Source organism: Larimichthys crocea, chromosome XVI (assembly GCF_000972845.2).
Source record: "Larimichthys crocea isolate SSNF chromosome XVI, L_crocea_2.0, whole genome shotgun sequence".
Classification (NCBI taxonomy): Eukaryota; Metazoa; Chordata; class Actinopteri; family Sciaenidae; genus Larimichthys; species Larimichthys crocea.
In genome coordinates, this window is record NC_040026.1 from 14169548 (window position 1) to 14185758 (window position 16211).

At 43.1% G+C, this 16211-nt stretch overlaps 1 protein-coding gene across 9 annotated transcripts in view; it reads right to left on the minus strand.

Annotated features, from left to right (window-relative positions):
* Positions 1 to 406: 406 nt before the first annotated feature.
* The window catches only part of ap3b2 (adaptor related protein complex 3 subunit beta 2), a 41904-nt gene continuing 26099 nt past the window's right edge, over positions 407 to 16211 (minus strand). For 2 of the 9 annotated variants that reach the window (XM_027289683.1, XM_027289680.1), the window contains exons 14-27: positions 16011 to 16120; positions 15680 to 15856; positions 15221 to 15407; positions 14479 to 14597; positions 10475 to 10589; positions 9715 to 9892; positions 9416 to 9593; positions 9194 to 9284; positions 8898 to 9007; positions 8354 to 8582; positions 8030 to 8114; positions 7657 to 7754; positions 2939 to 3077; positions 407 to 1878 (exon numbers count right to left, since the gene is read on the minus strand). In XM_027289683.1, coding sequence (XP_027145484.1) covers positions 1692 to 1878; positions 2939 to 3077; positions 7657 to 7754; positions 8030 to 8114; positions 8354 to 8582; positions 8898 to 9007; positions 9194 to 9284; positions 9416 to 9593; positions 9715 to 9892; positions 10475 to 10589; positions 14479 to 14597; positions 15221 to 15407; positions 15680 to 15856; positions 16011 to 16120 — 2003 coding nt within the window. In that variant the 3' untranslated portion in view covers positions 407 to 1691. Of the gene's footprint in view, positions 1879 to 2938; positions 3078 to 7656; positions 7755 to 8029; positions 8115 to 8353; positions 8583 to 8897; positions 9008 to 9193; positions 9285 to 9415; positions 9594 to 9714; positions 9893 to 10474; positions 10590 to 11235; positions 11275 to 12668; positions 12729 to 14466; positions 14598 to 15220; positions 15408 to 15679; positions 15857 to 16010; positions 16121 to 16211 lie in introns of all 9 variants that reach the window. The other 7 variants (XM_027289682.1, XM_027289679.1, XM_027289681.1 and 4 more) reach the window with 6 other exon arrangements.

The window sequence follows — 16211 nt, forward strand, 5'->3', positions numbered from 1 at the left end:
AGCTAGTTAATGTTTACCAGGTCAATATTCAGTGTCATCTCACACACACACACACACACACACACACACACACACACACACACACACACACACACACACACACACACACACACACCCAGACACACCACACCTTACCTATAGTAGTACTGTATTACATATTGCAATACATACAATAACATTTATACATCTGCAGACTTTTTATAACTTCCCCACGAGCATGTGCGCTATGATCCGTTCCTCTTCCAGTAAGTGTTGACTTTTTAATTTATAAGGTTGTGCCAAAATGGAATGATTCAGTTATAGGTAGTTGTTGTCTCAGTCTCGAGCCTTCATGCTACATTCAAGTGATGACAGATGTCAAAGAACCGGATGAGAATTGAGTTTACTGATCTGGTCTGTGTTGTTTGTGGGGATTCATATCTACACTTTATCATCTATCACTTATTTTATCTACATATTCAAATAGTCAGAGAGCTAATGACTAACAAGCGAAAAATGAAAACTTTTTGAGATTTGTGCATCCACCCAGAATAAGAATGACTTGTCTGGCAGCTCATTTCTAAACAAAATAAACAAAATGTTCATCTTCATCTTTGAATTTATTTTCTCAGAAAAGAGCTCCTGATGTTCTGACTCAAAATTCTCAACACGAGGTTCACTAACTTTGTTAAACTGCATCTCATGGCCTTCCAGACATACGTAAGATCACATGACACGTGCTCATAGTCTGAGGTGGGCATTGCTGGATGTGAATGGCCTCCTTTATCTTTCTCCTGACATCAATAAAAGATCTTCACAGCTGATGCCTGGACTCACAGACAGCTGGTGCTCTCTGTTAATGAACCAACAATCTCCCAGGAAATGTAAGATCTGCTGCAACTCTCACTGATTTCACCACAAGGGTTCAAACTTTTGTCATTTTTGTCACATTAAATCTTATTCTCGATTCATTCAGGATGTTAGCAGAACTGACATCCATCATGAACAACTCCTCGCCTCTGTGGAGGCCTTAAACAGCTCCTTCAGCAACAGACTGCTACTCCCTCCATGTAAGAAGGAGATCTACCACAGGTCCTTCATTCCAACAGCTGGCAGACTCTTCAACACTTTATCAACCTTTGTGTCTACGAGCTCCGGTGTATTATATTATATTATTCACTTCAGCTGCCCTGTTACTTTATTACTTCTGTTTTGAACTTCTGTTTTATTTTAAATTCTGTGTTTATGGAAGCACTTTGAATTCTCAGCCTGTGACGAGTCAATAGCTCCATCTGCTGAGAAAGGCCACAAGATGCAGCTGAAAGTTTCAAACCTCGTGGACCTCGTGAAAAGACAAATGCATGACGATGCACAAATCTTTTTTTGTTGACTCAGAAATTCCAAAAAGATCAAATTGAAAGAGGGAAAATCTGTTTCAAAAGGATATTTTTCCTTGAACAGGAAGAGAGGGGTTTCATATCAGGTTCAACATCAGTCATGTCTGATTGTCAAAGATATCACGTACAGCTGTGGCATTCACTGGATACACAGGTAATTTCTAAAAGTAGAGTGCTCTGGAACAACAAACTGGAATGAAACATTCAGACTTCCTCTCACTGCTTACAGGAGAACAGAGGAGACGCGTGATGAGTCTCGGACGACGTGTGAGGGGTGAGTCGGCGTGATGGGGGGCAGAGAAGGTGGAGCACACGTCACTGCGTCAAAGCCAGGAGGATGTCTTTCACCAGCATGGTGCCGATCACCATTTTCTCACAGTTGACTGTCAGCTGGGCGCCTCCTTCTTCTTTGGTCGCCACGGTGACCAGCACCAAGCTGCCGCTGGTCACCGTCCTGCCCGCGAACCTGTGAACAGGATGTTTAGGAGGAGGAACAGGAGGACTGAGGTCAAAGCAGCAAAGATCGGAAGTAAAGAAGTCGCAGAGATAAAGTGGACAAAGTCAGTCTGCAGGTTCAATCAAAAACAAGATGAACAGTCTGACTTCATGTTTTTATGTAATATTACACAGAACAATAATCTGAGTCTTTTGAACATCTATAAATGATGCTGTCACTGGTTCAGATCAAACATATAAGAACATATTCTCAAGTATTTTGATCAGATCTAGTGATTATGAGAATTCAACAATATGAATATTAATACCGCACAACTCAGTTCTGTATGAAAACTGTGTCCTCGTGTTCATAACCATCATGTTAATTGGCCAAATGGGGGCACTATAATGCCATTTCGAAATGATACCACTGATCACTTATTAGCAAAAATAATAAATAGACCGAGAGATGAGATATTTTGCCTGCATGTTTTGTGACGTTTGAAACCATTGCAGTGATTGGCCAGATGGGGGCACTATAATTCATTCATTATCCATGTGTAACAGTTTATCCTCATCAGGGTCACAGTGAGGCTGCAGCATGTCTTTAAAACTGACTTCAGTGCAGCTGAAACTTTTTTTTACAGCTCGTGATTTGCTGGCATGTTACTGTCACTCATGTATTTGGATAAAAACACACAGGAGTGGCTGTGGCTCAGGGGGCAGAGCGGGTCTAAGAGTCGCTTGCTCGATTCCAGGATCCCTCAGTCCAGTTCAAGTGACCTTGGACAATATAGTGAACTCATGGCTGTGATGCTGTGTGAGTGTGTGTATATGGGTGGCCTTAGCATCATCGTAAGTGCTTTGGATAGGAAGTACTGTATTGGCCCTGATGAGCAGTTGGCAGCCTCTACATCAGTGTATGAATGTGTGTGGATGGGTGAATGTGCTGGTCGGTACACACATTAAACACATTCCACATGTGAGCTTCACTGACTGAAATGCGTGAGTATGAACAGGATCTCCTGCTAAACTTGCATTTTGCATGATGATGCACACTCTCAGGATCACGAGTTAAGATCAGTGTCAGCATCATCTCAGCTGGAGATCTGGAGTGGTCTTCTCACCTGCACTCTTTATCTGAACCACAGGGCACTCTGCTGAGGTTGGCGGCGGTGGTCACCCTCTGGACGATGGCGTGTTCGTTCCGGCACTTGACGTCCAGGGTCAGCTTCTCTGTGATCTCGTTCATACCCATCAGCTGACCTGTAGAGAAGCGAGCAGGCCGCTGGTCAAACCGGACAGCTCCAAAGTTACTGCTGCTTATTTTCTCTCTCTCTCTCAGAAGCACAAGCAGTTATTAATACACCAGCACACATCAGGGTGCCGCCTGCACAGCATCAGCGTGCTGCGTTTTCTATATGAACTCAAATAAATCAACAATCTTTGAGGATCTCTACCAGCTACAGACATATACAGTATCATATACACATAGTGTATATATGGCTAGCATCTCCTGCAGTCCTCATGGAGATTGATGTAATATTCAATACATCAATTATTACAAAATGCTACTGAAACTTAAACTGGAATGCACTGATGCTTCCCACTGAACACAGGAGAGGAATGTTTGGTCGGTTCAAGCAAAAAGTTTAAAGCTGTGTTTCAGTTTGAAAGTCGAGACTCTTATTTCAAAGTTGATCATTGATTTTTGAGATTTGCAGGTCAAAGAACATTTTTGACATGATTATAGAATAATGTGTCGCTGACACAGACAGCTCCCCACTGCTCTGTCTCTGCAGAATCATCTTTTTCTCACCTTTCCTATCACCTGACCCTCTCCACCAACCCACTGACCTGGTCCCACTGTCCCTCCTCAGCCTCTCCTGCACTACATATACGGCTTCATTTCCACTCATTCTTTGCCAGATTGTCACTGTTCTCACCTCAGCTTTCAGCCTTTTGAATATTTCTACAGTCTGCTTGTCTCGGGCTTCAGTCTGAGTTCAGACCAGACCAGGATGATTATATTTCATTGTGAAGCAAATTTGGTGCTGAAACAATTAGTCACATTGCAGAAAAGTCATCAACAACAATTTGATCAATTTGACTAAACAGGTCAAATTATGAAGTAAAAATATTAAACACTTGCTGATGCCAGCTTCATAAAAGTGTGAAGAATTTGATCTCTTTTCTGTTTTGGACTCACAAAACAAGCAATCTGTCACCATGTTCTCACATTTGATAGAATAAAGCAGTGGTTTTGAGCCTTGAGTGTCGGGACTCTCCACAAGCTAAATTTGATGGGTTGTGAAATGATTTGCTGACTTGGATCTTCTTCAGGCTCTCAGGAAAGTATTCAAATAAAACAGTTAAAATCTCTGGTTGAGTTGGCCGGCCAGTATCACCAGTCATAAATATGCCTCAAGGTGCTTTACAATCTGTAGGTTACACCCTGTAACCTTAGGGCTCAAACTCTTTAACCTGGGCCATAAAACACCGGACTAAAAAAACATAATCAGCAGATGAATCGCTGGTGAAAATACTTTGTTGTTGTTAGTCACTCGTCAAAATGTCTTTTGACCTGCAAATCACAAAACCAATCTGTGCTTGCCAGGTTTGAATGTGCAACAAACCATTCAGTCAAAAACAAATGCGACACCTCAGATTCCCATCATGGTCAGTGGTTCTCAGCAGTTTGAAGCTCAGGGAACAGAAATATGAGCGATGGTGCACATGATCGAGTGCTGCTCCGAGCCTGATGTCATTAGTGTTTGTTCACATGGAGCTCGAAGAGTGAATCAGGATCAGTGGATGAGCATTTCCAGTCATTCCTAGCAGTGTGTGAGCGGCCTCTATAAGATGCAGGTTAGTAACAGGTGAGTCCGTGTGCAGCTACACACCTGGAGATGCAGTTAAGTGTTGGTTTTACCAAGGCGGGAGGGGAGGAGGAGGGGGGCGTCAGCAGGAGAGGTTAGAGGAGGAGGAGGGGATTGGGAGGGAGGGGTCTGTGTAAGGTTGAGGTTGGCTGTAAGGCAGGTGGGCACACAGATGGCTGAGAAAAACAAATCTATCAAAGCCAACTTACCTATATTGTGTAATAGCTTCTCTATTGAGGGACAGTACAGAGAGGGAGGAACCGTGGATATGACACATGTTTAAAGAGTCACTATGGGATCTGGCTCAGTGTTAGTCAGGATGGGAAATGAACACCAAACAACAGACACATGCTGGAAACTGTTGTCTGTAGCTGCTCTACCAAACACGGCTCACATCATGATGGATTTAAAGTGTCCAGTAGTTAGTAACACAGGATCTGTGCTAATGCACACACCTGCAGCACCGAGCGCACTGCAGTACACCTGACCCACACCTGACCTACACCTGACCCACACCTGACTCACACCTGACCTACACCTGACCCACACCTGACCCACACCTGACTCACACCTGACCCACACCTGACTCACACCTGACCTACACCTGACTCACACCTGACGCACACCTGACCCACACCTGACCCACACATGACCCACACCTGACCCACACCTGACCCACACCTGACCCACACCTGACCCACACCTGACCCAGACCTGACTCACACCTGACCCACACCTGACCCACACATGACCTACACCTGACCCACACCTGACCCACACATGACTCACACCTGACCCACACCTGACCTACACCTGACCCACACCTGGCCTACACCTGACCTACACCTGACCCACACCTGACCTACACCTGACCCACACCTGACCTACACCTGACCTGACACAAAGAAACATTCAGAGCTGAGTGTGTCCTACAGTTAAACATCAGTCCGGTTGTTAGTTCGTGCCCTGATAAGCTGGTTTTGTGACCAACAGACACAACGTTTATTTAGTTTAATTATTTATGAAATATTTATTCTAATTTAGAACTTCCTGTATATTTCTTGATAATAGTGATATATAATATAGTGATTATATATCTGACAAAAAAGTTAGTTGTTAACAATACATATATATATATATGTGTGTGTGTGTGTGTGTGTGTGTGTGTGTATATATATATACATATATACACACACATATATATACACATACATATTACATGTATATATTTGACGCTGGTTATAGTTTGGATATTTATATTTTTATACTTTATTGTTAAAAAAAATCGATCTGTCTGTCTTGAAAATATGCTGAGCCATTTTCTCCCTCTGCTTCCTGCCTGACGAGCTGGGAATCCTGATTGATTGATGTAATGAGGGTGTCATTTAGGGGACTGATTGAAGATGATTAAAGCTTGGCTGGCGAGAGCTTTACACTAGGAGGATGGCCTTGGTTAGCAGTTCTTGGGCTGCTTCCATCCTCTCTATGTTCTTATACTGCTCAGAAGTGTGACAGACAGTACTCAAGGTAATCATGGGACTTTTACATGTTGTCTAAATCAAATGTTCAGACAGAACTTGGGAAGAGGCTTGGATACTCTGCACCCTCCGACTGGAATGTTTTACAACTCAAAAATCCCCCAAATATCTAATTATTTGAATGGTTTAGAATCCATGTAGACCCGCAGACAGAATCGTGGGGGTGTCTAGATTGCTATGTTAATTTGTGCTGCTGCTGTCTTGGACTCTTTTCCTAGTTAAAGAAACTGTTTCTGGTTTTTATGAAGTCAAGTTAGATAGCAAGGTTTCTTTAGCCCTGTAGTCTGCCTGTTTTATGTTGCTTTCTTTCCTCTTAACAAGCTCCAGTGCAGTAGAAGTGTTTTTGGATCATTACATTTCATGTCTTTATTAAATACATTACTCCTCTGAGCTCATGATGATATTTTATCATCTTAATGTGACACTGTACGTTTCATCCTGTACATTTGTTCATTATGTGGAAATTAGATGAAAGGTCTGAGCTGGACTGAACCACGAGAAGGTCTCATTATCATTAATGAAGTGTGATCCAGTCAGCCCTGATTAAAGGCTGCTGGTGCAGCCACTGAACCGCTCACCAATACTGCAAGTGTGAGCATTAACACAGACCTTTAGTTTGCTGCAGTGATGAAACTATTGTGCAGCAAACAGTTTGAAAGGCGACCAAGGTTTCTTATGAACATAAAAAACACCATGCAATACTGTGATTGTTCATGTGACAATAAAATAATACAAATCAAACAATTTAAACACAAATACTTCAAAATGACTGGCATGTGAATTACAGTTTGTATATCACAGGGACAAAATCTTCAATGAAATGCTGAATGATCTTATCAGTCATGTTATTAACGGACCTGGTTTATATTCAGTTACTGACTTACACATCAGAGTGTCACAGCACACTGGCAGCAGACCTACACTATGATCTCACGATAATTAAGTGTGAGAGATAGCTAAGGGAATAATGAAACATTTTGTCACATTGTTCTTGGACAAACTCCCAGATAAAGTCACGACTCAGGATGAATATCTTTTTAAAATACTTTTGGCTGTTAGCAGAAATCTATCACACAGATATGGCTGCTGGCAGACGCTCAAACAGAGGACAACTGGACTGCAACTCACTGTGTAAAACTGACTGTTACCATGAGAGAGGACCACTTGATCAACTTATAAAAGACTACATCTACTGTAAGTGCCTATGAGATCCAATCAGAAGACTCTTTTGCCTGAAAATATGACAATAATGTAACTGAATAAACTGATAGAAGTAGTGAGAAATCACTTGTGTACCTCTACACATTACAGACATACAGTAGTAGCTGACTCCCCTTTTCATTTTTTTCCTGTGATGGCAGTGAAGTCATAGTGTTTTAATATTCTCTCTTCCTGAACAGAATCACCTTATTTCCTTCGATCACTCACCTTGCTCCTTTTTGAACTCGTTTTCTGTCAGGAAGATAGGCCTCATCAGCTCCCCGACCGGCGGCTGAATCGACACAAAGAATTTCCTGGTGTGAGTGCTGAAAATGCAGAGAGACATGAACAAAAGCAAATGTTTTAGGGATTATTGTTATTTTTGACTTCTGAACTTGTGTTAATTGTTTTGTTTCCTCAGTGCTGTACACAGAGCACAGATCCTGATCCTGAAATTCTGATAGGACACAAGCCAGCAAGAAGCCCAAAAATCGAGTCTCATTTCAGTGATGGTTTTATTCATTACTCTATTAGTCCTGTCTCCACACAACACTTCCATGAGAGGCCTGCAGAGTGCTGAAACAGTAACACAGAATCTCACCACAGCTGGAAGTTCGCAGCTTGTGTCGAGTCACAGAAATCGATGCCCATCACAGCTGTGGCCGTCTCACCTGCAGGCAGCAGTTCTGTCAACACACAAGAACACAAACACCTCTGCAGTCAGCAGCTTTCATCTGAGATTAAATACGTCATGCACCGCAGACTGTGTTGAAAAAAATCAGTATGGATATTAAAGTGACCCAGACCTTTACTGGAGCACCACCCTACTACTGTCAACTAGAGCACATCATCGGCATATTGTTTATTCCAACAGTAAGTAACACTTGTTTGGGAACAAGACAGCCGCATTGGCCCTGTCACTCACCAATCTCTGGAAACTCTTTGACCCTCATCCCAGACTGCAGCTTCACGTCCTCCATGTGCAGATTTTTGGCCTCAGAGGTGGCGCTGTTGGTGAACTGCATCTGCACCGCCACCATGTTCGCGTCAGGGCTGAACGGCTGTCGGCTGAAGCAGTACTCCACAGACAGACCCTCCCCCGTGATCCGGTGCAGCAGCTCGTAGTTCTTCAGTGCACTGGAGGGAGCAATGGTCTGTGGGCAGAGGACGAGATGAAGAAGCATTAATCCAAGCATGAGACCCAAGACCAAGATCATATTTTGGTGGTACGACTCTGCTCTGTGTTGCACGTGAACAAATCTAAGCATGCTTGATACAGACTGTCCCTGAGCTCATACACCACATTTAAGGAGCATAAATACACATAAAAGACATTTAAAAAAAAAAAGCTGTATACTCCATATTGTACAGTATTTTCTTTAATATAAGATTTATCCAGGCATCATCTCTTTTCTATAAATGTGTCTGATAGTGTGATGATATTAATCAGGAAGATATGAAGTACTTACTGCTGGGGCGAGAACAGAGTCAGACAGAGACAACCCCTCCAGGTCAGTCACAAGGCTGTTGGACAGGAAGGTGTTGACGGGTGTGACTTGAGGAGAAGGAGCAGGGTTAACTGGGAACAGAGACGAGAGACAGACTCAGCCTTGACTTCAGTCCTCTGTTTGTTCCATCATCTTTTGTAGAAACGAGTTTATATTCTTTTTTCTCAGAATACCAGATGACTCTTCGATGATTCTTAGAAATGATCACATGGTTTACACACTGAGGGGAGCGTCAATACAGAGATGAAAAGACTCACAATCATCAAGGTCGAGCAGAGACATTTCTTTCTTGCTTTCTTTCTTGTTCTCTTTCTTGACAGGCTTAAGAGGAGGTTTGGATTCAGCTGCCTGGATGGAGACAAACACATTTGTATGTTACTGTGTGCTGATGAGGAATGCTTGTGTCAGTTATGAGAATACAGGTTAAGATTTAAGGTTGGGTTTAATGTCTTTTTTAGGGTCCTGATATGGACAGATACCTTTTTTTTCTTTCTGACTTCAGTCTCGGACTCAGACTCTTCGGACTCTGATTGGCTGCTTTCTGACTCGCTCTCCTCCTCTTCCTCGTCAGATTCAGACTCTGAGTCACTCTTGGTTTGGACACGTGGTTTACTCTTCCTCTCGTGCTTCCTCTCCTCTTCTTCACTGCTCTGCTCACTGGAAAGGAAAGTTTATTAGTTGGGCCTCAGTCATGGTCTTGTGGATGATATGTCTTCACACAATCATAAATGTAATATTCACAATATTCACAATAAAAAGAAACTGAAACATGTCCTACCTCTCGCTTTCTTGCACCGGTTTGCTCAACTCTTTCTTTTTCTTCTTCTTGTCCTTTTCCTGCTCTTCCTCCTCCTCTTCCTCAGACTCAGAGCCTTCCTCGCTCTCTTCACTCTCTGACGCCGACCTGCTCTCCTCGCTGGGGCTGGCGCTTTCCGAGCGGCTGGCAGAGTCCGACTCTGTGGAGGAAAAGGGTGAGAGGGTGAGCAGGTCAGTTCATTTTAAAATAGAAAACAGGGACATCAAGGTCTGCTGAATGTCCACTGATATTTACATACATAGTGTGGAGATGAACCTCGAGCATACAGACAAACACAAAGAGCACCAGCTCTACAGTAACTTCTTGACCTGTGAAATTCTTATTTACTCCTCGACACTCACCAGTGAAGAAGATAACTTTTTTATCATCTCTTGTATTATTAATGGCCCAGACACATTTTTTCCTCAGGCAAGTTACAATAAAAAAGATTAAGCTGCACCACTGACATGTTCACAGTTTGAAGTCAAACCTGAGGCACAAACAAACACAAACACAGACCACTACAGACAGATTAACAGAGAGATGTTTCTCCACAAAACTTGGATCCTCTTATTAATAATTTGGACCAAGTCATGGATGTTTGTATTCACATCAAAATATTTTTTCACTTAGGGCATCAGCAGAAACTTCCCTCTCTCTCTCTCTCTCTCTCTCTCTCTCTCTCACACACACACACACACACACACACACACACACACAGCCAGCAGCCCCCTGAAGTTACCACTGTCAGCTGACTCTGTCGGCCCGGACTCTCCCTCCGAGTCAGAGTAGAACGGCTTCTCCACCTTCTTCTCCTTCCTCTTCTCTCGGCTGCTGCACTTGGTCCATTCGGGCACCTGGCAGAGGAAGCAGAGTTCAAACAGTAAGCCATCAGCTCTGCCTTGGCGACAGACACAAGCAGAGACGTCGGCAGATTTACAGTAGCATGGCCATGAATGCCTCTGCCTGGGTGTGATGCAGCCAAATGAAGCCAGCCATCAGACCTGACAGTCAGGGAACAAATCCAGTACACACACTAATGCTTGTATGGACTTTTTCCTCTTTTTTTCTTTTTTTGTTGTTGCACAGATAGATGTGAGCACCAGGTGATGCCTTCATGACCAGTCGCAGAGATGGTTTTCTTTAAATACAGGGAGCAGTTCCATTAAGAGAAGTGATGTCTTTGAGGAGTGGTGACTATCCTCCAGCACAATGAGCCTGTCTGTGTCTCTCTTTCTGTGACCAAACTCATTAACTAGAGCCATCAGCTAATGAGTGTGGACATCTCCAAACGTGTCGGAGGAACGCACGTCTTGCTAAAAGAATCACTTCTTTAATGGTAGAGACCGAGGAAGAGGGTGCTGTGTTTCAGGTGGCTTTGGCTGAGCTAAGCACAGGATAGCAAAGTACGTTAGGCGGGGGGTGTCAAAAAGCACTTGGGTTTTTGTCACTATATGGGTTTGAGGCTCGAGGAGGTGGGCTCTGTGCGGCTAACTGACTCACACTCGTTAGTGTTGTGACTCTTTCAAGCAGCGTAAAAACCTGGCAGATGTGGAAAAGAAAAAAAAGATTGGGATGGAGGTGAGATAAGGAAGAGAAAGGTTTAAGAAAGAAGTCAGGAAAGCAGGAGAAACAGGCACAGGAAGGTTTCTGGGTCTAAAACGAAGACGTGTGAGAACAGTTTCTCATATCACAGAGACAAAAATAAACCCCAAGTTCCATCACAGTATACTTAATTAGGTAGCAATCAGGTAGCTAATAAATGTTTTTTTTTTCTTTCTGGTAAAATCAAAACACTCCAATATAACTTAATAATACTGTACATACTTAAATATATATATTTAAATAAATAAATTCAACAAAAAGTCAACATTAACAATCATTACTTACTAATACGTCGAGTAAATACATGACAATGTGTTTAGTATAAATGTCTTCATCGGTAACAAAGCAGGATGTTGTACTAGCATGAAGAGTGGAACAGGAGGAACAGGAGAGGGAAATCACATCACACAACAGCAACATTTGTGACACATTCACAAACCGTGTCACAAATTTCACGTGAGACCAATCAGGTGCAGAAGAGGAAAAACAGTGGCCCGCTAACAACCTCCACTAAAGGTCCACTTACCAGCTCCAAAACAACCACCTCGTTCTACCTCATTCAATGCCTGGACCATAATAATATCACCTGACCCACTCTACTTCCTTAACCACACATCCACATGGTCCGATGATCATCAACACATGACATCTGCTGTTATGTTGAAATGATCAATGTTAAAATATTTCATTATTCTGAACACACAGGGTCTCAGGACAGAGGGTGTCACTCCCTGTACAGATTGTAAAGCCCTCTGAGGCAAATGTACTTTGTGACTTTGGGCTATACAAATAAAATCTGATTTGATTTGATTTGATTTGATGATGAAGACCATGGGGTATGGTCAAAAGATCTAAGTCAGGTAAGTCAATGAATTTTGCGTTAACATTGTTAGCTGCTGTCATCAAGGTCAAGAATAAACTTTTAAACCAACATTGAATGGAAGTCCTCGGAATAATTCTATAATAAAATGTAGGTTTGAACTTCTACAGTTCTTCACCAGCTGATAAAGACCATGGAAGAAAATTCCAGGGCGGGAAAGTAAGTGGTCGAGCTCAGCTTTTTAATCCTTTTGTCTTCAGTCAGCTTCGTCTTTACTCTACATCTGCATCAAAATGATAAAGAATGATGTCTTTATATGTGATGGCTGTCACATTTATCCTCTGTTAATCTCATTAATCCTTTCTCGTCAGCTTCTGACCATCATCAGTTACTACATTATGACCACCAAAGAGAGATTACAGGAGGAAATAGAGAGCAGTCATCAAAACAAACACCACCGCACTCCCAAACTGAGGAGGAGGAGGAGAAGGAGGATTAGGGCGGGGGGCACCTCTCGCCAGTCTCCTAGCAAGCCGATCCTTCCCTCGCTGTTGTCTATGACTTCCTCTACCTGTGGAGATGCATAATGTGCAGAGGGAGAGCCTGTCAGAGAGGTCGAGGCTTCAGATGATCCACTGACCCTCTTGACGTCTACACCCACAACGTGAGTGGATGTAATGGGACACGGTCTGATAACCCAGCGAGGTTTCCAAGCAACTGAAACGCTGCTTCAAGGACCATACTGGTATTCTTTGCTTATTTTTGCTCTTTAACTACAAATCATGTGTGTTATACATTATTGCAGACCATTTTCAAAGCATACTACATGTTTTCAGATGGACCTTCCAACCTGAGGATTTTAGGATCTAGTCATGTGTAGAAAGGGTTCATGTTGACGTGTGAGCTGTCACTTATCACCTCCAGGACCTTAAAATGACGTCACAAGCTAATGTGATTAAATCCCTGCCAGACCACAGCCAGAAAGTAACAGAATTACAGACATGAAGCACGTTTTCAGAAAATCTATCGGATGTCAGAGCTCGCTGCTGTCCTGTCACATGATCTAAAGTCAGTGTTCGCTGTGATGGGTCGGATATCTTTCAACTCCTTGAAAGGGAAACAGATCTCTGCCTGGAAGGCAGGGAATCAAATTAGAAGAGAATGAAATGCTTTTGAAAATGGTCGACAGTAATGTAACTTATTTATTTACTCAGCAGCCTGACACTGATACTAAACTCCTGGTACGGGCTACCAGTCAAATCCAAATCAATCTCAATGCACCTGTGGCCTCATCTTGAAATCTGCATCACAAATAAACGACAGGTTAACGGTGGGTATGAAACATTGAGCTGTGAGTAAAAACATTTACTATCGTGACAATAATTAACAAACACGACGACAAAATCAAGCCTTGAGGTCACTCCCGACATGTCAAGTATTTTCATGAGGCAGGTCTTGATTTTGACAGAAGAAGAAGTGATGCGTTCAAGCTTTGATTTCATGTCTTTGCATTTGGATCACATTGTTGGTTATGAACCGATGGCACATGGAGTGAATGGGATGGAGAAGAAGAGGAGGGAGTTTAGTGAGTTGAGATGATGCTCGACAGAAGAGCATATTATTGCACTCAGATCCAATTGGATTTGTGCTAATTGAAAGTTTGGGAAGTAAGTAGGCCGGAATCAAATGGACTGATTACAGATGCATATAACTATTGGCTGCATCTGTACTTGGTATTAGCCTCTTAAACACCTCTAGCTCCTAGCAGAGACAGCAGGAGGTGTGGTTTACTGTTGTCGATGCTGATTTGTAGTAAAAACATGTTCCCTCGTGTGTCACATGTGCTATTGGCTCAAACACTGGTGAGAAATCACCTGGACAGGGCGCAAGTGAGCTCCTGCCCAAAAGATGGAAGTGCAGCAGATAGGGCGCTGAGGTCAATACTGCTGACTGTTTTCATAGTGAATCAGGTTTTAAATAGAGACTATAATCCTCTTTTCTCCTGTGTGACTCATCTCCCTCCAGTGGAGGAAGAAAGAGTTCAGCAGCGTCCATTTGGAAAAAAGGACGCATGTTACAGATGAGCTGTTAATGCTAATGAGCTGTAAGTGAATGAAAGATGGCTAGTGGAAGAGGAATTGATGTTATATTGGAGTTAATGTTATACTGGATGGTGAATCTGTCTAGCCCCTCTGAGGCACTGCTCTGGGGCAGGAGCAGCCCTCGCTCCCCTCCAACTTTCGGGGCCCCCCCGGGAGACCCCAGAGGGCCCCTGTGTCTCTGTAAGTTACTGTTCCCACTGCACGCACAGACTCCTTCACCTCCACGTTGCGCACGGAGGGGTCTGGGGCGGCTTCAGGCCAGTCAGGCAACTCCTGGTAGCCGCCAGCTTTGGCATTCAGCAAGTGGGACAATGAACCCAACTGGAAGTGGTCTCGATCTGCAGAAACACGAGAAAAAAGGAATCCAGAATGCAATCTGCACTAACAAACAGAGGAAGATGAGCCATGATGTTATTTTTCTCTATCATGCCCGTGTGTCCACATTTCACTGAGCCATATCTCCAAGATGGAGTACACTGATTGATGCAAATTGGGGCAATCTACTCTAAGTGTTTTGATTTGCCTCTGTGAGTTCAGCTACTGCTACTGCTGCTGCTGCAACCACTGGTCATTGATAAATAGGACAAATAAGTAGGACAAACTGACTTAGTGTGTTTTCTTCACCCCCTGGAGAGGCACACCTTACAGTTTGAAAACCTCTGCACTAGACCAATTCTGGTGAGGTAACTGTATTCTGGCATACTGAAATACTTAAATTAGTGCAACAGTGATTCTCCTTAACTTGAATGCCATCTGTTCAATGAACAAATGAAATGAAGCTCTATTATTTAAACAAAAGTTGGCCTTTTCTTAATATGAAAAAGTGAGATGATTAGAGCACGTTTGACCAATCCCTGTCTCAGTATTGATGGTAATCTCAAGAATTATAGTGGGACTGTTAGAACTTTCACTCTTCCCTCTGAGCTGTGATCAGCTGAGGACTTTAAAATGGCGTCTGTACCTTTAAATGGAGACTCGAGGACTGGTGCAGGTTTGAGGGCGAGGAACAGCTTCTTAGCGTATTTGCTAAGTGCTCCGCTCTTCTCGGTGGGCACAATGAGCTGGCGAATGAAGCGCGCCCGGTCGCGGATATCGTAGTTCTGGTCATACTTGGCCAAGTTGAGAACATACTGTGTCAACAGTTTGGTCTGAGAAGAGAAGGAACATGAATGTGTAAGATAAAGACAGCACAGTTATCCATTGTGTTTATTGCATGTATGTGTGTGGTTGTGTTTGTGGAGGGGGAGACACAACGATGTCTGATGTGATGACCCCAATGTGAATAAAGGACGTTCTGAGTAGATAATAGGGTGTTTCTAGGTGAATTAGCGGATTGTGAGGTGGTTGCTATGGTGTATTTTGTATTTTGTAGGGTGTTGAAGTTTTAAGTGACAGTGATAAAACGCTGTGCCATTCACACCTGCTTGGAGTTGGTGAGATAGAGCTTGGCAGCTAAATTAATGATCTGTAGCTTGACGATGTCCTCCTCGTTAGTGAACGACTTGGCCATCTTCCTCAGGACATCTGGGGCAATCTTGGGGACATGCTCACAGTATTCTCCGATCAGCCACAAGATACTGGCCCGAGCCATCGGCACCTGAAGACAATTACAATTAAATGAATTGGTTGTGTACATCTACATCTTCAGCTGGTAGTACGGATGTAACTCACAAAAGTTTTTATTAGGTATATCTTATTTGGCAAGCTTGATATTTACGCTTACATTTAAAATCCAGACATTGGACTCTCACCTGGATGTTGTCTATTAGTTTGGCCATGTGCTTTATGATGTCGCTGTGCTTCTCAGGCTGCATCTGCAGCAGCTTCTTAATAACAACCACCGACTCGGCTACGACCAGCTCTGTACGACAGGAGGAAGAATCGCTCATTGGAATTGATCGTTTAATACATTTTCCTACATCATCATCCAAGATTGAGTCACTAAAATGAAT